We start from the raw sequence: 17,411 nt of genomic DNA on the forward strand, positions 1-17,411 counted from the left end.
GACACACACACACACAGACACACACACAGACACACACACAGACACACACACAGACACACAGACACACAGACACACAGACACACAGACACACAGACACACAGACACACAGACACACAGACACACACACAGACACACACACACAGACACACAGACAGACACACACAGACAGACACACACAGACAGACACACAGACACACAGACACACAGACACACAGACACACAGACACACAGACACACAGACACACACACACTGGTCTATAAAGCCTGGTGGAAAATTGCTTCTTGTTTGTGGTGTAGCATGGCTCTTATGGAATTTTGATCTGTCAGTGATGCTTTAGTTACATTTACTACGGGGGAAATCTCAAACAGTTTAGGAAACTGGATACTCGATCATTTGGGTAGTTTTGATCCTCTCTTTTATTTTTAATACCTGTGAATGCAGAACAATATTCAGGTCTCTAAGTAATCACCTACAAATGCTGTATATTGTATAGGAGTGGGTGGCATATCAAAATGTTAATGTTATCACTATCACATTTATATCATGGTACAAATGTCACACTACAGTTATTTTTGCTGTAAATTCAAAAAAAAAAAAAAAAAAAAATTTTTTTTAAATAACTTGGTGGTAATGACTTTTTAAATCCACTGTACTACTTTTATTTGAAGCTTGATGGATTTATAAAATATACAAATTATATAAATTCTAAATATATAAATTACTACATAAATAATAAATACAATAAAATATATTGAATTAAAACAATAAACAAAAAATAAAAATAGTAAAATTACAAACAATATACTCAGTATACTCTTATTCTCCTCAGTTGAAAGAGTTTGATAAGTGATTTTATTTGTTTTTATTCATAGTATTAAGGGTCTTAAAAGCAAATGGCACAGAAAAATAAAGAACTTAAAACTGCATATGCATAAATGAATTGTTCAAAATTAGATCTATAACATGCTTTTAGAAAATAGATAGGGTTAATTTTCATTTCTTAACACACACATATATATAAATATAAATATAAATATATAAATATATATATAAATATATATAAATTTATATAAATTCTGGTTGGAAGCTCAGTGCGATTAAAAGACCTGCTTTAGTTGCTCCTCAGGATGCATTTGAATCAGTGCAACAGTGTTTTAATGTGCTTTCTTAATGCTTTTCTCGACATTGCTCTGCTGTTGTGAACATTTATAGCTCAGACCCTCAACCGCTTAAACTGTGCTCTGTTTTAAGCTCTTTCTGCACCAGTGCCAATTGATGTGCATGTGTAATGTGTGGCGGCGGCATCTTCTCCTCTAGGTGCTCCCAGGGGCCAGAGGGTCCGGGGATATTTGCGGAGGTACCAGTTACACTCGGCTACACAGGCCGGCTGTTAAACCAGACTCTGTCCACTCATCAGACTTTAGACCTACAGCGAGCACAACGGAACAGACCATTGCACAGTGCGGTGGGAAATCTTGATATTTTCCAAAAATTGAAATGCAATGGAAATGCCGTATTTGTGCATTATTAAGCAGTAAATATCATGGAAATGAGCCATAACCTCTGTTTTTGCTAACAGCTCCTCTGCTAGTTATGTACAGGCACAATTGAATCTTTAGGGAGATTGTTAGGAGCCGTGCCGTGCCGTTGCTCAATTCTCGGAGCTTGTTCTCCAAGGACACGCACATACTTGGAGACTCAAAACCCTTAGCCGGAGCATACATGGATGGGTGACCGACTTTAATCCCTTTTTTATTTTGGCCAATGTCACACAGAGGTCACCCTGGTTACTGTGTGATTGTCTCACCATCATGGTCCAACACCTCAATTTCTTTATTTCCCTGCGTGGCCCCGGAGATTGCTCTGAAGTACCGAGTCATATTTAGCCTTTATTTAAGAAGATTGCCGCACGTGGGGGGAGGCAGAACGACGGGCCGCCGATGGCCGGCCGGATCAATACAACACAATTGAGTTCTCCAATCTGAGAGACTAGCTGCAGTGAAGGTGGCACTTATGGGGTGATCGCCTTTGATGAAGACTTTATTAGCTTCTATTGACAGATTCATTTGAGATCCCTCTCCCTTCATCGCCGCCACCTCACTCCAGACTCTCTCTTCCACTGTAAAGTAATATAGTCTAAGCCCACCTTTAAAAGTTTCTGGGTTTGATGAAATGCGTTAACAGCAGAGTTGTTTTGTCCTGTGTTTTCGAAGCTTCGCGACTGTTTCTTCGACTTGATTTCAAAGTAACTTTTGTTATTCTTCTGCCGTCCACGATTTCTTTGGCTTTTCGTGAACTTGGGTTAAGTGGTAAGCACTTGAGACCCTTGTTATCAGATACTGCAGCACCGTCAAAGAGTTTTCACTGTAGGAATGGAGCATTACTGAGCTTTTCCCCCATGAGAATACAAAGAAAACATCAAGTTCCCCAAAGAAAGTGCGCAACAGAAGATTTGCTTTTGGAAGAGAGTCTAGAAGCAACCTGGCCGTGGATAAGACAAAGTGTGGAAATTTTCAAATGATTTAATATTTTATCTCCAAACAAGCCGCAGGCGTATTAGATATCACAAGCTAATACTCAGCAGTCATATGTGCGCTCTGTAAAATTGGCTGAGGCTCGACTCTGGCTTTGAAGTCACAAGTTGTTTTTTTGCGTCAAAGTAGCTGTTCGGGGGAACCCTAATCCGCCTAGTATTGCTATGGCAAGCTGCGCCTCGGCTCGACACTCGCAGCAGGTTTTCGTGACTCCACTAATTTTTCCATTGTTATTTTACCTGGTTTGTATTTTGTAACCCTCGCCCCCCTCTCGCCGGCGTTCTCAGAGGGGCTGTTCCCTGCGCTCGGGTGGATTGGCCCGAGGTGCTTTCCCATCCACAAATAAAGAGCTCGGCAAAGATAATGAAGTATGTTGCATCCTCGGCTGCAGCTGTGTTTTGTTGGCTCTGTTAGATTAAGGCTTTATGTGTGGTGGACTCGGCTTATTTCTTATAAAAGCTCATCAATATAAACTCAGAGCTGCAGGCCTAAATTTGTATCGTGCAACTGGCCATTTATTTCTTGGCCTCCGCTGTTCTCATCAGGAATTACTGTATGGGACGCACTGTGCAAAATGCATCTGATTTTTCAACCTTAATATAAGTACATTTTATGCTCTTTTAGTATAGTATAAGGTGGGCTGCCCAACTATATAATCTGCTAGTATCTGTATTGGAATCCGATACTGGGCTAATGTTTTTGTGCTAAAAACCAATAACATTCAGCATACATACAAATGCATAATGGTCATTTATCAGTATTACCATGACAAAGTTTGTAATGTGAGTTTTTGTTTTATAAATGTCTTTCTCTTACAATTATTTGTATAACTAAGTAAATCTAAGTTGCTTAAGTCCAGTAAGTGTTCATCTTGAAATGTTGCTGACAGTATAAAAATTATTCTTACTTTTACTTTATACAAATCAGTAAGGATTTCACAGCAAAAAGACACAACCTAAGGTGAATTTGTAGAATTATACTAAAAGGCCTTTAACTTGCTAAAAAAAAAAAAAGTATAACTATCAATCAGATGACGGACGTCATGTAGTATGTGTACAACAGGGTTTTCAGCAAAGTTTTGATCATGTTGATAGTTTAGAGGCCTTATGCCGGGTTCAGACTACACAATATTTATGTCTGTTACAATAGTCACTGTGTCAGATTATGCGATTTTTGACTCCTAAATTCTTGTTGTGGACAAAAAAAACATGTCACACTACACATTATCACTTGCCGCCATTAACGACATGTGTGACGTCAACGAGAAGGCGGAACTATCGACTGAAAGGTGTTGTGAGTGTAAACAAGTAAAAGCTACCGAAGCGGGTTTTGTTCTGGATTTCTTGTCAGAAAAACCCAGAAAGAAAGAGAAACTGACGTGGACACATACCTAGATTTCATGAAGGGCACAGTATTGTGGTAGTCTGCATTCATCATTCACAGCTGTTGAAATAGTCTTTAAATTAGTCTGGGAAAATGAGGACATAAATTAGGTTAAATACTGCATGTCCGTCCATAGAAAAATAAATAAATAATAAAAATTACCAACTGATTACCAACACACAACTATTGATCAGTGACGTTGCCAAAACATAATAATTACTAACTGGCAACGGCACAAAGTTACATTGTGACAACGAATCCAGAAATTTTACTTCTCCAGTTGCCACAACAAATGTTTGATCATCAGATTACATTGCACTGCATAAGTCACATATTTTTGTTAGCAGCGCTTTCATTTTGGCATATTTGAAATCTGTGTATGGGAGAGCTTCTGTGCTCCTATTGGTCAATGTCACAGATGTGACTGAACCCGTCGTGGAAGACTGGGGGAAGAAAAAAAAAAAGAGAGATGCTAGTCTTTGTCTTGACGTCATGAAGCATTGCAAGACGTGGCATTGGTTGTCGTCAACTATGACACACTGTACACTGTACAATGTCATTTACGGATCCCCACAACACCCTATCTGAAACAGATCATGCCAAAATCTGACTAAAATCATGTAGGTTGAACTGGGCATTAGAATAATAATAAAATTAATCTATTTTCTCTTGTATCTTCATTTGGAATGTTTCGACCAAGTGACAGATGAACCAAAATACTGTAGGGTTTGAGCAGACGCACAGCCTTTGACATCAACAACATAAGATCCTGAAGCATTTTTTTTCTTCCATTTTGAAAAACTATTTATTTTTCATTTATTATTTACATTATTCATCCCTGCTGACAGTTACCCAGAACAAATCTGTGGTGAGAGAGTTCTTCTACCCTCAAATCATCAATTTCACTTTACCTAATAATTGTAGCATTACTAAAAATACATGTATTGATACGGGGAAATACTACTCTTACTCTGTTTCTAAAAAGCGGTATCATCCCTAATGATGAGAGAGAGGCTTTAATTTTCCCAGCAGCTGTTACTTCAGCAGGCTAGCAGCAGAGTCCTCCCACCCCGACGAGTTCAGTCATTTTCATTAATGCTAAATCCTACATCCTACACAGCTGCTTTAAACAAGAGCTTTTGGAAACAGAGTTGTAATAAGATACTCTGCTCTGCCAAGGTGAATAAGAAACAGCCCTCTCTTAACCCGCTCCCTGGCTGTATCGTTCTGTCCTATTGCATCTTTTGCTCATGTATGCAACACAGGTTTGTAATGTCGTGACACACGTCTTATAAATCATTGTTCATGCATATGCCAATGATTTATAAAGAACGTAGTTATTTTTAGCAATTGAATAATTTGTCCTTGTCGCTGAAAATAGTAACTGACTAGTATATAATTCATCATGTGTTTATGTCATTAGGTTGAATTGCTCTCCTCTGACCTAGAGACTTATCTTTTTTAATTCTAGATCTTTCCGATGTGGAACCCAATGTGTTTCTTAGACCTTTCCTGGAGGTGATCCGCTCAGAGGACACAACTGGACCAATCACAGGCCTTGCTCTCACATCGGTCAACAAGTTCTTGTCATATGGCCTCATAGGTAAGGTGTTTTTTTTTCTCTTTTTTTCTTTTTTTTTTTTTTTTCTTGCTCCAGAGTGCTAGATACCAAATGAAATGTAATTAAGCATGTTTGCTATATTCTTTAGGTTATCAGAGCTTATCCAATTTTTTATGTAGAAATATGAATACATTTAATATATATACACTATCGCTCACGTTTGGGGTCAGTAAGTTTTTCTTTTTCTTTTTGAAAGAAAAAGAATACTTTTGTTTGGCAGAGATACATTTAATCAATAGTGACAAAGAAATTTGTAACGTTTTGCATAGCTGATTTCAATATTAATACTAAGAAATTTTTCTATCTGTCTATCTGTCTATCTGTATCTGTCTATCTGTCTATCTGTCTATCTGTCTATCTGTATCTCTGTCTATCTGTCTATCTGTCTATCTGTCTATCTATCTATCTATCTATCTATCTATCTATCTATCTATCTATCTATCTATCTATCTATCTATCTATCTATCTATCTGTCTATCTGTCTATCTGTCTATCTGTCTATCTGTCTATCTGTCTATCTATCTGTCTATCTGTCTATCATATTATGCACATGATTTACAAGGGATAAAACAAGGGAGCAAATTAGTAAAACATGCGTTTCTTTGCATGTCATGTGTGGGGCTCTGTACACAAGTGACTTTTTTCCAAAAACATTAAAAAAATTTTACCCCAAACTTTTGAATGGTAGTGTATATTTTTACTATTATCTCATAATTTGGCAACAGGTATATTAGGCTGCTGTCACTTTAAGACCTGAGGCACGGATCCATTATACTGTTACACGTTTTCTTTCTCAAATGTTTACATTCACTTAAAACACTTAAACTGTGTTTACGCAAATACTCAACAAGACCGACATTTTGACATTATTTTGTGTATTTGACTGCTTAAGTGCAATAAGCAGCAAACTTAATTTAGTACTGAGAGGAGGCTTTATGTGTGCACACTTTGGGTGTGAGCACAAAATCTGCGGGAATGAGTAAAATTATGCACGATATGCCTGAATCCCATGCTTCAATTGAAACTCTACAACACCAACAATATTCATCCGGAGCAAATGAAACCAAGTATGCCTGTGTTTGTCAATTCGCTGTTTGAGAGATGAGAGACCGAGAAAGTGCCGCTGGTATCCTGTATATTCTGCGTAAAAAGAGTATTGGAAGCGCTACAGATATTTCAGTATTGACTGAAAAATCATTATTTTTGACAAAACTACATTGCACTTGGTTTATTATTTCAGATGCCTTTTTAAAAGACTACATTTGAAAAATGTATATATTATATATAAATTTAACCCCCCCAAAGTGGCTAGTAGGAGTCACTGCTGAAATCCACCCACATTTGGAGGGTTGGCGGGTGTTAATGTCAAGCCCTAGTCACGGTCATTGAGAACTTGTTTTGCAGCAGTTGTGATCGGCACAGACTGTCCTCTTCCTTGTTAGGGAAATATGGCCAGACGCTGCCAGTTCAAAGTGTGAAACCAGCACCCTGTTCAAGATACAAGCTGTCTCTATTTTTTTCCCCCTCCCATAACCAGTCAGTTGTTTTGAAAAAAAACAAAAAAAACAAAAACACCATGACAGCACTTGTCACGCAGCTGTATGGTTTGCAAAACTGAAAGATGGTTGTACAGATGTTACAGGTGCTCAAACTCATAGCATGATATAGTACAGAGCAGTTTCCAGAATTAATGGATGTGAGATTAGATACACTTTTTTTCTACATTAAACATTAATTCTAGAAATAAATATCTAAACATGGAAATAAACAAAGTTTCAGCATTTTGAAAAATCTAAAACAAAAGCAAAGATATGCCTTAAAACCAAGACACAGACATAATATAGAAGACAAATTTAAGATTCTGTACTATATAATTTTATATACTTAAAAAAGAAAAAAGAAAAAAGACAGAATTACCTTTTGCTATTGGTAAACTCCCCTGTATAAGTAATAAATATCTAAATTGCGGTTTTCATCACAAGTTGATTATATACAGTAATTTTCCATTGGAATGCAATAGACATGGACACACAGATCGACTACTGTCACCCCAGATGCACCCTTGTTCCTAATCCCCCATCGCATCAGGAAGGGTTTCTATGGCAACCTGCACTGTAGATCTCCAAACCTTGGACCTCTTTACTTGTAGTAGTCACACATGTATATTTCCTTTAGTACAAAGTAAGTCATGCTGTCAAACAGTACTTGCAGCAGCATGCCTGGCTGTAAATGAGTCATTTTTCCCCATACAATTTAGTGTACTCATTTTTTGAGATGTTATTGGCTTAATATTCATTTAGGTTATGCTAATACTGAATTGAGATACTGTGCACAGCAGCATGTATTCGGGCTGTCTGTTTTTATTTATTTATTTATTTTTCTTTGAGTAACATACAGAATGTACTCTTTTCTTTCCCAGTAGAGCTTCAACACTTTCTCGCACACATTTATTTCTCTTCTCTCTGTCTCACACGCACAGAGCTGTGCTAATCCCAGGTGAGCACTCCTGACGAGCGTGACATATTAATGCACTCGTATGAGTGTGTGATTAAATGACCTTTAGGTATGTGAGAGGCTGTGTGCTGACTGATGGGTTATGCTCATTCAGACTGCTCTAATCTGCCATGAAGAGTGACATTATCATTACTCCCAATTAGCATTCCATAGACATACAGTACAGCCACACTATAGGTCTTACATTAACAGCTCTGATTGATTCACAACTCACCGTGATGCAGGGGTCTTAACTTTGGATTTTGGTTATAGACTATAATTGATCTCTGACTCTTCACATATCTCAGATATGGTGTTTTATAGTATGGTTTGTGTGGGCGAGATGCTGAATTCTAACTTTACACTCCTGAGAACCAGCAAAAAATAAAATGATAAAATAAAATAAAATAAAATGAAAATGTGGACTAATAATATTATGTTTATTTATTTATTTATTTGTTTTGTTTAATTTGTATTTTATTGTCACCGTTGGGACTTAAATCACAGTTTCCTGCTAATTCATAACTTTAGCCTTTCAGTCTATAAAACTAATAACATAAATGAAGGAAATACAAGTTTTCTCAACTTCACATCAATATATATATACCTGAACCAAACTAGGCCAGGCAAGTTAATTTATATAGCAATTTCATACACAATGGTAATTCCAAGTGCTTTACATAAAAAGGATTTAAAAAACAATAATAAAATAATCACAGCAAGGGCATAGAAAATAAGAATGACAATAAAAACAAAGAATACAACATTAAAATTTATTTAAAATATATTTGAACAGTTATAAAATAAAATAAAAATGTGGACTAATAATATTATGTTTATTTATTTATTTGTTTTGTTTAATTTGTATTTTATTGTCACCGTTGGGACTTAAATCACAGTTTCCTGCTAATTCATAACTTTAGCCTTTCAGTCTATAAAACTAATAACATAAATGAAGGAAATACAAGTTTTCTCAACTTCACATCAATATATATATACCTGAACCAAACTAGGCCAGGCAAGTTAATTTATATTGCAATTTCATACACACTGGTAATTCCAAGTACTTTACATAAAAAGGATTTAAAAAACAAAATAATAAAATAATCACAGCAAGTGCATAGAAAATAAGAATGACAATAAAAACAAAGAATACAACATTAAAATTTATTTAAAATATATTTGAAGTTATAAAAAAAAGAAAAAAAAAAAGAGGAAATAAGTCAGACGTACAGTAGCACATTGCTCATTCAATATATATTGTCCTTGCTGAATAAAGTGCTCATGCACAGCTAAACAGATGTGTTTTGTGTTTTCTTGGTATTTCTAACTTGCTTGATCCTAATGATCTGAGTGATCTGTTGGGTTTCAATGAGGGTTTATATATTCAGTGAGCATATCAGCAATCATGTATTGAGGTCCTAGGCCATTAAGTGATTTATAAACATGTAATAGTACTTTAAAATCATTTCTAAATGTAACTGGAAGCCATTGTAAAGACCTAAGAACTGGTGTGATATGTTCAGATTTTCTGGCAAACTATGCACATATGTTCTCAACTACAATAAGCAAGACATTACAGTATATTTATTTCTGTTCATATATAATATAATATTTTCTTGCTAATACATTTGTATATGGACATAATACTTATTTACATATTAATATAAGAATTGTACTTGTATTATATGTATTAAGTGTATTGATGAGTTTTGGAGGAAACTTGTAAATACAACAACAACAAAAATAGTAATACTAGTAGCTTAAACAGAATATCTATTTCATAGGAATATTATTTAGTTTTTACCCTATTCATCTGTATTATTTGCCCTCCAAGCTTTGAATCATTCCTCGGATGTGTATTCAAAATTTTAAAATCATCATATACTTGTGGCTTTTCTTATTTTAAAGATGATTTTTTTTTTTTTTTTACAATTGTTATCTCTGATAAGCCTAGTATGTCTTCATGACAAAAACCATATGTCATCTACAATGGACAGAAGAGTCCAGAGTTTCTGGTCCCAGGAATAGTATTGAAGTGTCTTTTGGAAGAGTGACTGTTCAACTCTCTGCAGTTTCTGTACAGAAACAGAATACTGCCATCTATTGGTCAGACACATAAATGCAGTGATCTTTGGTACACTTTATGTTGGTCCCCATAGGGAATTCTTAGTCATTCACCTGTCCTCTGTCAGTAAATCGAAGTTGTGAAAATCTCTGCTGCTTATCATTTTGGTTTGGTTTCTTATAAAAGTGGACAAGCATTTTAGCTTTGCTCAGCAAAAGAGTCACAATATATGATTTTTATGTCAAACGCACCAGGACTTCCCTGCTGTTGTTCCCTCTTAACGGTGTACAGTGAGACCTGAGCCCTTATGGCACACTGGGAGGTCTCACTGTCACCAAACACACACACACTCTCCGTGAATCTGTTTGGTGAAGCTAATTCCCCTCAATCTCAGGCCTGAGGTCGGTGGGCTCGGGGGGACGGACGTATTGACAGATATCCAGATCCCACTTTTCCCACTCTCCCTTTCCCACTCTTCTTTTTCCCAGGCCGGTACTCAAACCAAAGGCTCACTTACACAGCCACTTATCCCTCTAAAAACTATGACAGCCAGCACACACACCCACCAATGTACGTGGAGTGTTTGGAAATGTGCTTTTCAGATCGTACCTTGTTTTGAGTTAGAAAGTTGGGACTCATTTAAAAAAAATGGTACAGTTCACTGTGAATACACCCTAAAACACAATTCATTTTGTGCAGATGGACTGGACAATGCAATATTGTATTGATGCGTTTTGGAGGAAACTTGTAAATGTGTATGCATATAATTTTTTTTTTTTTTTTTTGGCTGAAAGAGCCAGACCGGCGCCCATGCACGCCTAGTTTCAGCATTAACACATGCACCTTTTTCTGCTATGAGCAGTTCTTTCACTTAAGGGACACCCTGGTGTCTGAATGTACTTTTACTTAACCTTTTAGTACACGACAGCTGTTTGAACCTCTTTGATACTCTCATACACATGCACAAAGACCCTCCAGCCCCACCCAGACTTCAGTTATTTCAACAATGACTCTCCCGCTTGGCTGTGTAGACCTTGCCAAGTGAGGATTAGTATTTTAGATGACTTCTGATGTTGTGCTGAATAGACTATGGCTCTTGTTTCCGTGGAGATGGGCTGTTTGGAAGGGGGTCCTGTGTTTATTGTGGGCTTGCCTCTTCATTGCTGTTCAGTTCCCTTGCGATCGCAGATTTTCACTCAAAATTTAGTTGCTCAGTAATTGTGCCATGTCAGCAAGTTATCTAACTGTAAACAGTCATTTATGGGGGAAAAAAAGAAGGGGGGACCCTGAAAGTTATGCTCTTTTGTCATGTACCACATACCTAGTGGTCAATTAAGCAATTTGGGTACAGCACGGGAGGTCATGCAATATTGTGAATATTGTTATATATAAAATATTTTAAATTATTATATATATATTAAATGCACAGCAAAGCTGCATTAATTTGATCAAAAATACAATAAACAGTTATATTGTAAAATGTTATTACAATTTAAAAAATTACTGTTTTCTACTTTAATATATTTTAAAATGCAGTTTCGTCCTGTGATGTCAATACTGAATTTTCAGCATCATTACTTCAGTGTCACATGATCCTGTTCAGAAATTATTCTAATATGGTAATTTGGTGCTCAAGAAATATTTATCAATTGTCATATTTTTTTTTACTAGATTCTTTGAATAGAAAGTTTGAAAAATTACATTTATTTGAAATAAATTTCTTGGTAACAAAGACATTTTTTTAAAGTCTTTACTGTGACTTTTAATGTTTAGTGTCCTTGCTGAATTCAGGTGTTAATTTAATAAAAAGAAATTAATGAATGTGTGTATGTACAGTGCATGTATATACAGTAAGTTGGATGTGTGTGTATACATACAACTTACTGTATATATATATAATATAATATTATATATATATATATATATATATATATATATATATATATATATATATAATATAATATATATATATATATATATATATATATATATATATATATATATATATATATATATATATATATATATATATATAATATAGAATATATATATAATATATAATATATATATATATGAGATGCAAACATGATATCCATCAAAAATGAGATCATGATATTGAGCGAATGCTCTCTCTTATAGTATACGTTAATTAAATACTTTCACTTCCAACCCTCTAAATCCTACCCTCTGCCCATTCAGAAATACTGGTTCAGTATTTCAGGTTGGCAGAAACCTCTAAACGCCACTTCCCTTTGCTAGCAAAAGCCTCTAAGTTCACAGAACCAATCAGAAGACGTGAATCAAATTAAATAATTTCAAGATGAATGTTTGTGAGCCGGCTTTCAATTGTCGAGCTGCAAATTTTCCCTATTTAAAAAGATTAACTAAACAAGATGGAAGAATATGATGAAATGGATGAAACTGATAGTTTCAGTGACTGGCAAAGGGAAATGTCATCAACCTCATAATTCTACTCATTCTAAAGCTAAAGAAACTCATTACAGTGGCAATGACAGGATTTCGCGAGTAGACTTGGAGGTTTTTGGATTTGAACTCTTCATATGTGTATATATAACATGTAGTAACAAGAGGGCGGGTTTAGTGGAGGCTCCCACTAAAGGAGGCTTCCTCCATCTTTCTTCAGAATATCACATGGTGGTTAAGTGTAAAATGATTGGAATAAATGTCCAACCCTAACTGTAGCAACATTTAGCCTAATGGTGATAGAAATGATCCTCAGATTTTTACTTCAACATGTATATTGTCATCTCTTCAATCACTGGGCAATTATTAAAGAGTTTGGTGATTTGAATCCCTTCTCTAGACCTTAATAACCATGCTGGTGCTCACTCAGAGTTCAGAGTAAAGGCTGTCCCGTGTCTCAGTCTCTTTCTCCCTCTCTCTGTGTGTTATTTGCCTGCTAATAAGTGGAATGCACTCTTGTGTCAAGGCTTTACCTGCAGTCACTGCCCCGGCTTCCTCCCCAGGCAGCCTGCACTTATTAGTTAATGAAATGCTCTTTAAAGGCGATGGGAAAGAAAAAGCAGCCTGGCTCCAGCCTGCTATCTGGCCCTGCTTGGGTTTCAAAACATCGTTGCCTAGACAGCCAATTTACCAGGCTATCCACAAAAGCACACACATCTGGTGATTAGATGTCAGATGGCTGTTTGGCGCTCTTCACATCGAGCGTGGTCAGTTGATAGCGATGTGGGGGCTGAACTGGTGACCAGGTTAATTGTGTAAGATTAATCATGTAACCATGGTCATGTCATTATGACCCACGTACAACTTATCTGGCTGAGAATCAGGAGCATTAATGAGAGAGTGAGGGGGAATATATTAGGATATTTTTAGTTTGTTTTAAATTTTGCTGTCCCTGTCCTCCACAGATGCCAATCATGAAGGGGCAGCAGAGGGCATTGAGAACATGGCCGACGCCGTCACACATGCGAGATTCGTGGGCACAGACCCTGCGAGTGATGAGGTTGTACTGATGAAAATCCTCCAGGTAACACATTTTCAATCACACAAACTGGTGGTGCTTATAAATGGTCAATTTAATAAAAATATTTTTTGAAACGATAAATAAATGATAAATTAAATAAATTATAAATTTCGGGTCAGTAATTTTCAGTTTTTTTTTTTTAAGTCTCTTCTGCTCATCAAGGCTGCATTTATTTGTTAAAAAATGTAATAAAAACAGTAATGTTGTGAATTATTTATTCCTGTAATGACAGCTGAATTTTCAGCATCATTACTTCAGTCTTCATTGTCACATGATCCTTGAGAAATCGTTCTAATATGCTGATTTGCTGCTGTTCAATAAGCATTATTTCTTATTATCAATTTTGAAAACATTTGTGGAAACCGTGATACATTTATATCAGGATTCTTTTATGAATAGAAATTTCAAAAGAGCAGCATTTATTTAAAATAGAAATCTTTTGTAACATTATAAATGTCTTTACTGTCCTGTTTGATCAATTTAATGCATCCTTGCTGAATAAAAGTATTAATTTTAAACTTACTGACCCCAAACTTTTGAACAGGAGTCTGTGTATAATAAATCATATTTGTGTTTGTAAAATCACATCATATTAATGTCAATCTGATAAACCAGTACTACATATTAGTCTGAAATGCATCCATTTTCTTTATTATTATAATTTTTTTCCCAGGTTTTAAGGACTTTGCTGCTGACTCCAGTTGGAGCCCATCTGACCAATGAATCTGTTTGTGAGATCATGCAGTCCTGTTTCCGAATATGTTTTGAAATGAGATTAAGTGGTAAGTGAAATTAAGTGAAAACTATAAAAATGTCATTTTTGACATTTTGACAAACAAAAATGTTTTTCACTTTTCTGTACCATATCAACTGGTAGAGCATGACTCTAGCAATGCCAAGGTCATGGGTTTAAATCCCAGGGAAAAATCTATACTTTAAGTGCAGTGCAATGTTGGGGTAATGCAAGTTACATAATCAGATTACTTTTTTCAAGTGACAAGTAAAGTAATGCATTACTTTTACATTTAAAATGAGAAAATAAATTTGAGTTACTTTTTCAAATAAGTAATGCAAGTTACTTTGTTTTCCTATTGTCCATTGATTGACAGCTCTCCTGTCCCCATGTTGAGAGAAATCAGGAGTAAGTGCAGAGGTGTTGTGTGTGCTGTGGAAACATGATGGTTATTGTAGTTCTAGACTAAATCTGAGCATGCATTTACTCCTCACTTGCTTAAAAACAGATTCAGTATTTCTCAAAATGGATAAAAGTATTTCTGTAAAATGGAAACTCAGGATATTACACAAACCTACAATAATTAAATTTGTTAAATAATACAAATTTACAAAATCCCAGTTTCACAGACAGGGCTTAGATTAAGTCAGGATTAGGCCTGAGTTCAATTAGGACATTTAAGTAGCTTTCATAAACGTGCCTTAGAAAAAACATTGAGACAAAACAGTGGCACTGACGTATTTTAAGATATGTCAGAACAAGTTGCTTTCAGTTAAAACAGCTAAAACATCTCTTTAGCCTGGGACTAGGCTTTGTCTGTAAAACCGGGGGTTTATGTATGTAATCTCACTTTATTAACTAATAACTGACCTTTAATGATCCAGTAACAAACCATTGGAGTAAAAGCAAGGCCATCCCAGGTGAGGAAAATGTAACACAAAAGTAACGCAATGCATTTTTTCCATAAAAATGATCAATGTAACACAATTAGTTACTTTTATAGGGAGTAATGCAATATTGTAACCCATTACTTTTAAAATTAACTTTCCCCAACATTGGTGCACTGTAAATCGCTTTGTATGAAAGCGTTTTCTGTAAATCTAAATATTGTTGTATATCCCAACTCTTGTCCTGCTCGATATGTGAATCTGCCTCCTGTGCTCTTAGGACTGTGATAAACCCTGCTCTAATCCTGACCAAACAGAGTCTGGACTCTGAGCCTCTGAGGTGCTGCTCTTGTCCTCTGGACTAACATTTCCTTGTCTTTCTCTCTGTTTTTTTTTTCTTTTTTTTTTCTGGTTTCGCTCTTTTCTCATCACAGAGCTACTGAGAAAGTCAGCTGAGCATACGCTGGTGGACATGGTGCAGCTGCTCTTCTCCAGGTAACTAGAGAGAGAATGGAAGAGGGGATGTAGAGATGGGGATTAGGAACAGAGTCGTGTTCTTGCTGTTCACATAATCAAACCAAACCTGAGACCAAACACAACAGGAACTGGGTCTGTCTTCGTAACGGGCTCCGATTTCACTCTCAGGCCTCTCTCAATTACCTCCGGAGGTTTCCGACTTCCCCCCCACACGCAGACAGGGACAGGTGAAAGCATCAGTCTCTGACAATGCAAAGCATGGCTAATTACTAGGCCCACACAGAAACTGCTGCTGCAGTGCTCTTTCTGGACCTCAATGAATGGGGGCGGTGGAGAAAAACATTACATTTGCAAATGAAATGAGATGCATACCTGCATTTCTGTCACTATTTATTTACACTACCATTCAAAAGTTTGCCGTCAATACGATTTTTTTCATATTCTTAAAAGACTTCGCTCACCAAAACTGAAAAATTTGATTAAAAAATAAAAAATAAAAATAATAATTAAATGTAATTTTATTCCTGTGATGGCAAAGCTGAATTTTCAGCACCATTACTCCAGTTTTCACTGTCACATGATCCTGCCGAAATCATTCCTGTATGCTGATTTGGTGCTCAAGAAACATTTCTTATCGAAGTCGGCATGAAATCAAAATTGATTTTGTTTAGCGCACATTACTAGGCTTGTGTTAAACAGTTTCTCCATGCAGGTTAATCCACTAAAAAATTTTGTCTTTTTAATCTTTAATTAAAATTTGAAAATGTACTTCCCCTCTAGAATGAATCTAGAGAAGTACAGGCTTTGGTATTACATCCTCTCCAACTGTCAGTCTGCTGTGAAATTTGACCTCGAGCTGAATGGAATGCTTTCTTTTTTAGATCCAATCAATTTGCAGTGGGGAAAAAATAAGCCACTCCTTTTATTTTTCTCATTTAGTATTCCATTTCACTCTGAAAATACATCACAATACTGAATTTGGTCACAAATTCCGGTTCACACACACTTTAAGGATACTTTGATGAATACAAAGTTTTTTGAAATATAAATTTTTTGTAATAATGTGAAAGTCTTTACTTTAAAAAAAAAAAAATCTAACTGACCCCAATTTTTGAATGGTATTTATTTATTTATTTATTTATACCTCCAATTGAAAAAGCTATAGATATGAGTGAGGGGAAAGCATGTGGAATATTTTACACAATGCATTTACTACAAAATCAGTGTGGAAAATGTTGATAAAAGTTAACCAATACCATCTGGGCTTACGTTAGAACCTTGAATTATTCATAATATCATTTGTCTGTTAGAGTATTAAGACTATTAAATTCCAAGGTGATATCTAAAACATTGCATTTTCCTCTGAAATTTCTCAAGTTCTTGGTCAAAAATGTCTAGATAATAACACAGATATAGTTCACTGACTTCATTATTGATTTGAAATGGCGCACATTGTCACATGAACATTGTATGATGAGCAGTTTAGAAACATGTACTTTTAAATTTTAGTTTTGACTAGTTCATATCCAACATGCAGTTCTCTGATTGTGGTGTAATTGTGAGCGGAAGCCCTTAGTCTTCTTGTGCAGGTCATAGTTTACTACTGCTCTAATGCAATAACATGATTATATGGTGGCATTTATCAGAGGTGCGTATCCATTCGCATTAAACTTCCAGTCACATCCCGCACAGACGAGAGGATGAGACCG

The 17,411-nt window shown here is 35.8% G+C and overlaps 1 protein-coding gene across 10 annotated transcripts in view; it reads left to right on the forward strand.

Moving 5' to 3' along the window:
* The window catches only part of gbf1 (golgi brefeldin A resistant guanine nucleotide exchange factor 1), a 91,435-nt gene that overhangs the window by 41,891 nt on the left and 32,133 nt on the right, over positions 1-17,411 (forward strand). For all 10 annotated transcript variants that reach the window (XM_067385942.1, XM_067385950.1, XM_067385941.1 and 7 more), the window contains exons 4-7: positions 5,390-5,521; positions 13,490-13,608; positions 14,279-14,387; positions 15,660-15,720. In XM_067385942.1, the coding sequence (XP_067242043.1) occupies positions 5,390-5,521; positions 13,490-13,608; positions 14,279-14,387; positions 15,660-15,720 (421 nt within the window). The remainder of the gene's footprint in view (positions 1-5,389; positions 5,522-13,489; positions 13,609-14,278; positions 14,388-15,659; positions 15,721-17,411) is intronic.

Source organism: Chanodichthys erythropterus, chromosome 5 (genome assembly GCF_024489055.1).
Source record: "Chanodichthys erythropterus isolate Z2021 chromosome 5, ASM2448905v1, whole genome shotgun sequence".
NCBI lineage: Eukaryota > Metazoa > Chordata > Actinopteri > Cypriniformes > Xenocyprididae > Chanodichthys > Chanodichthys erythropterus.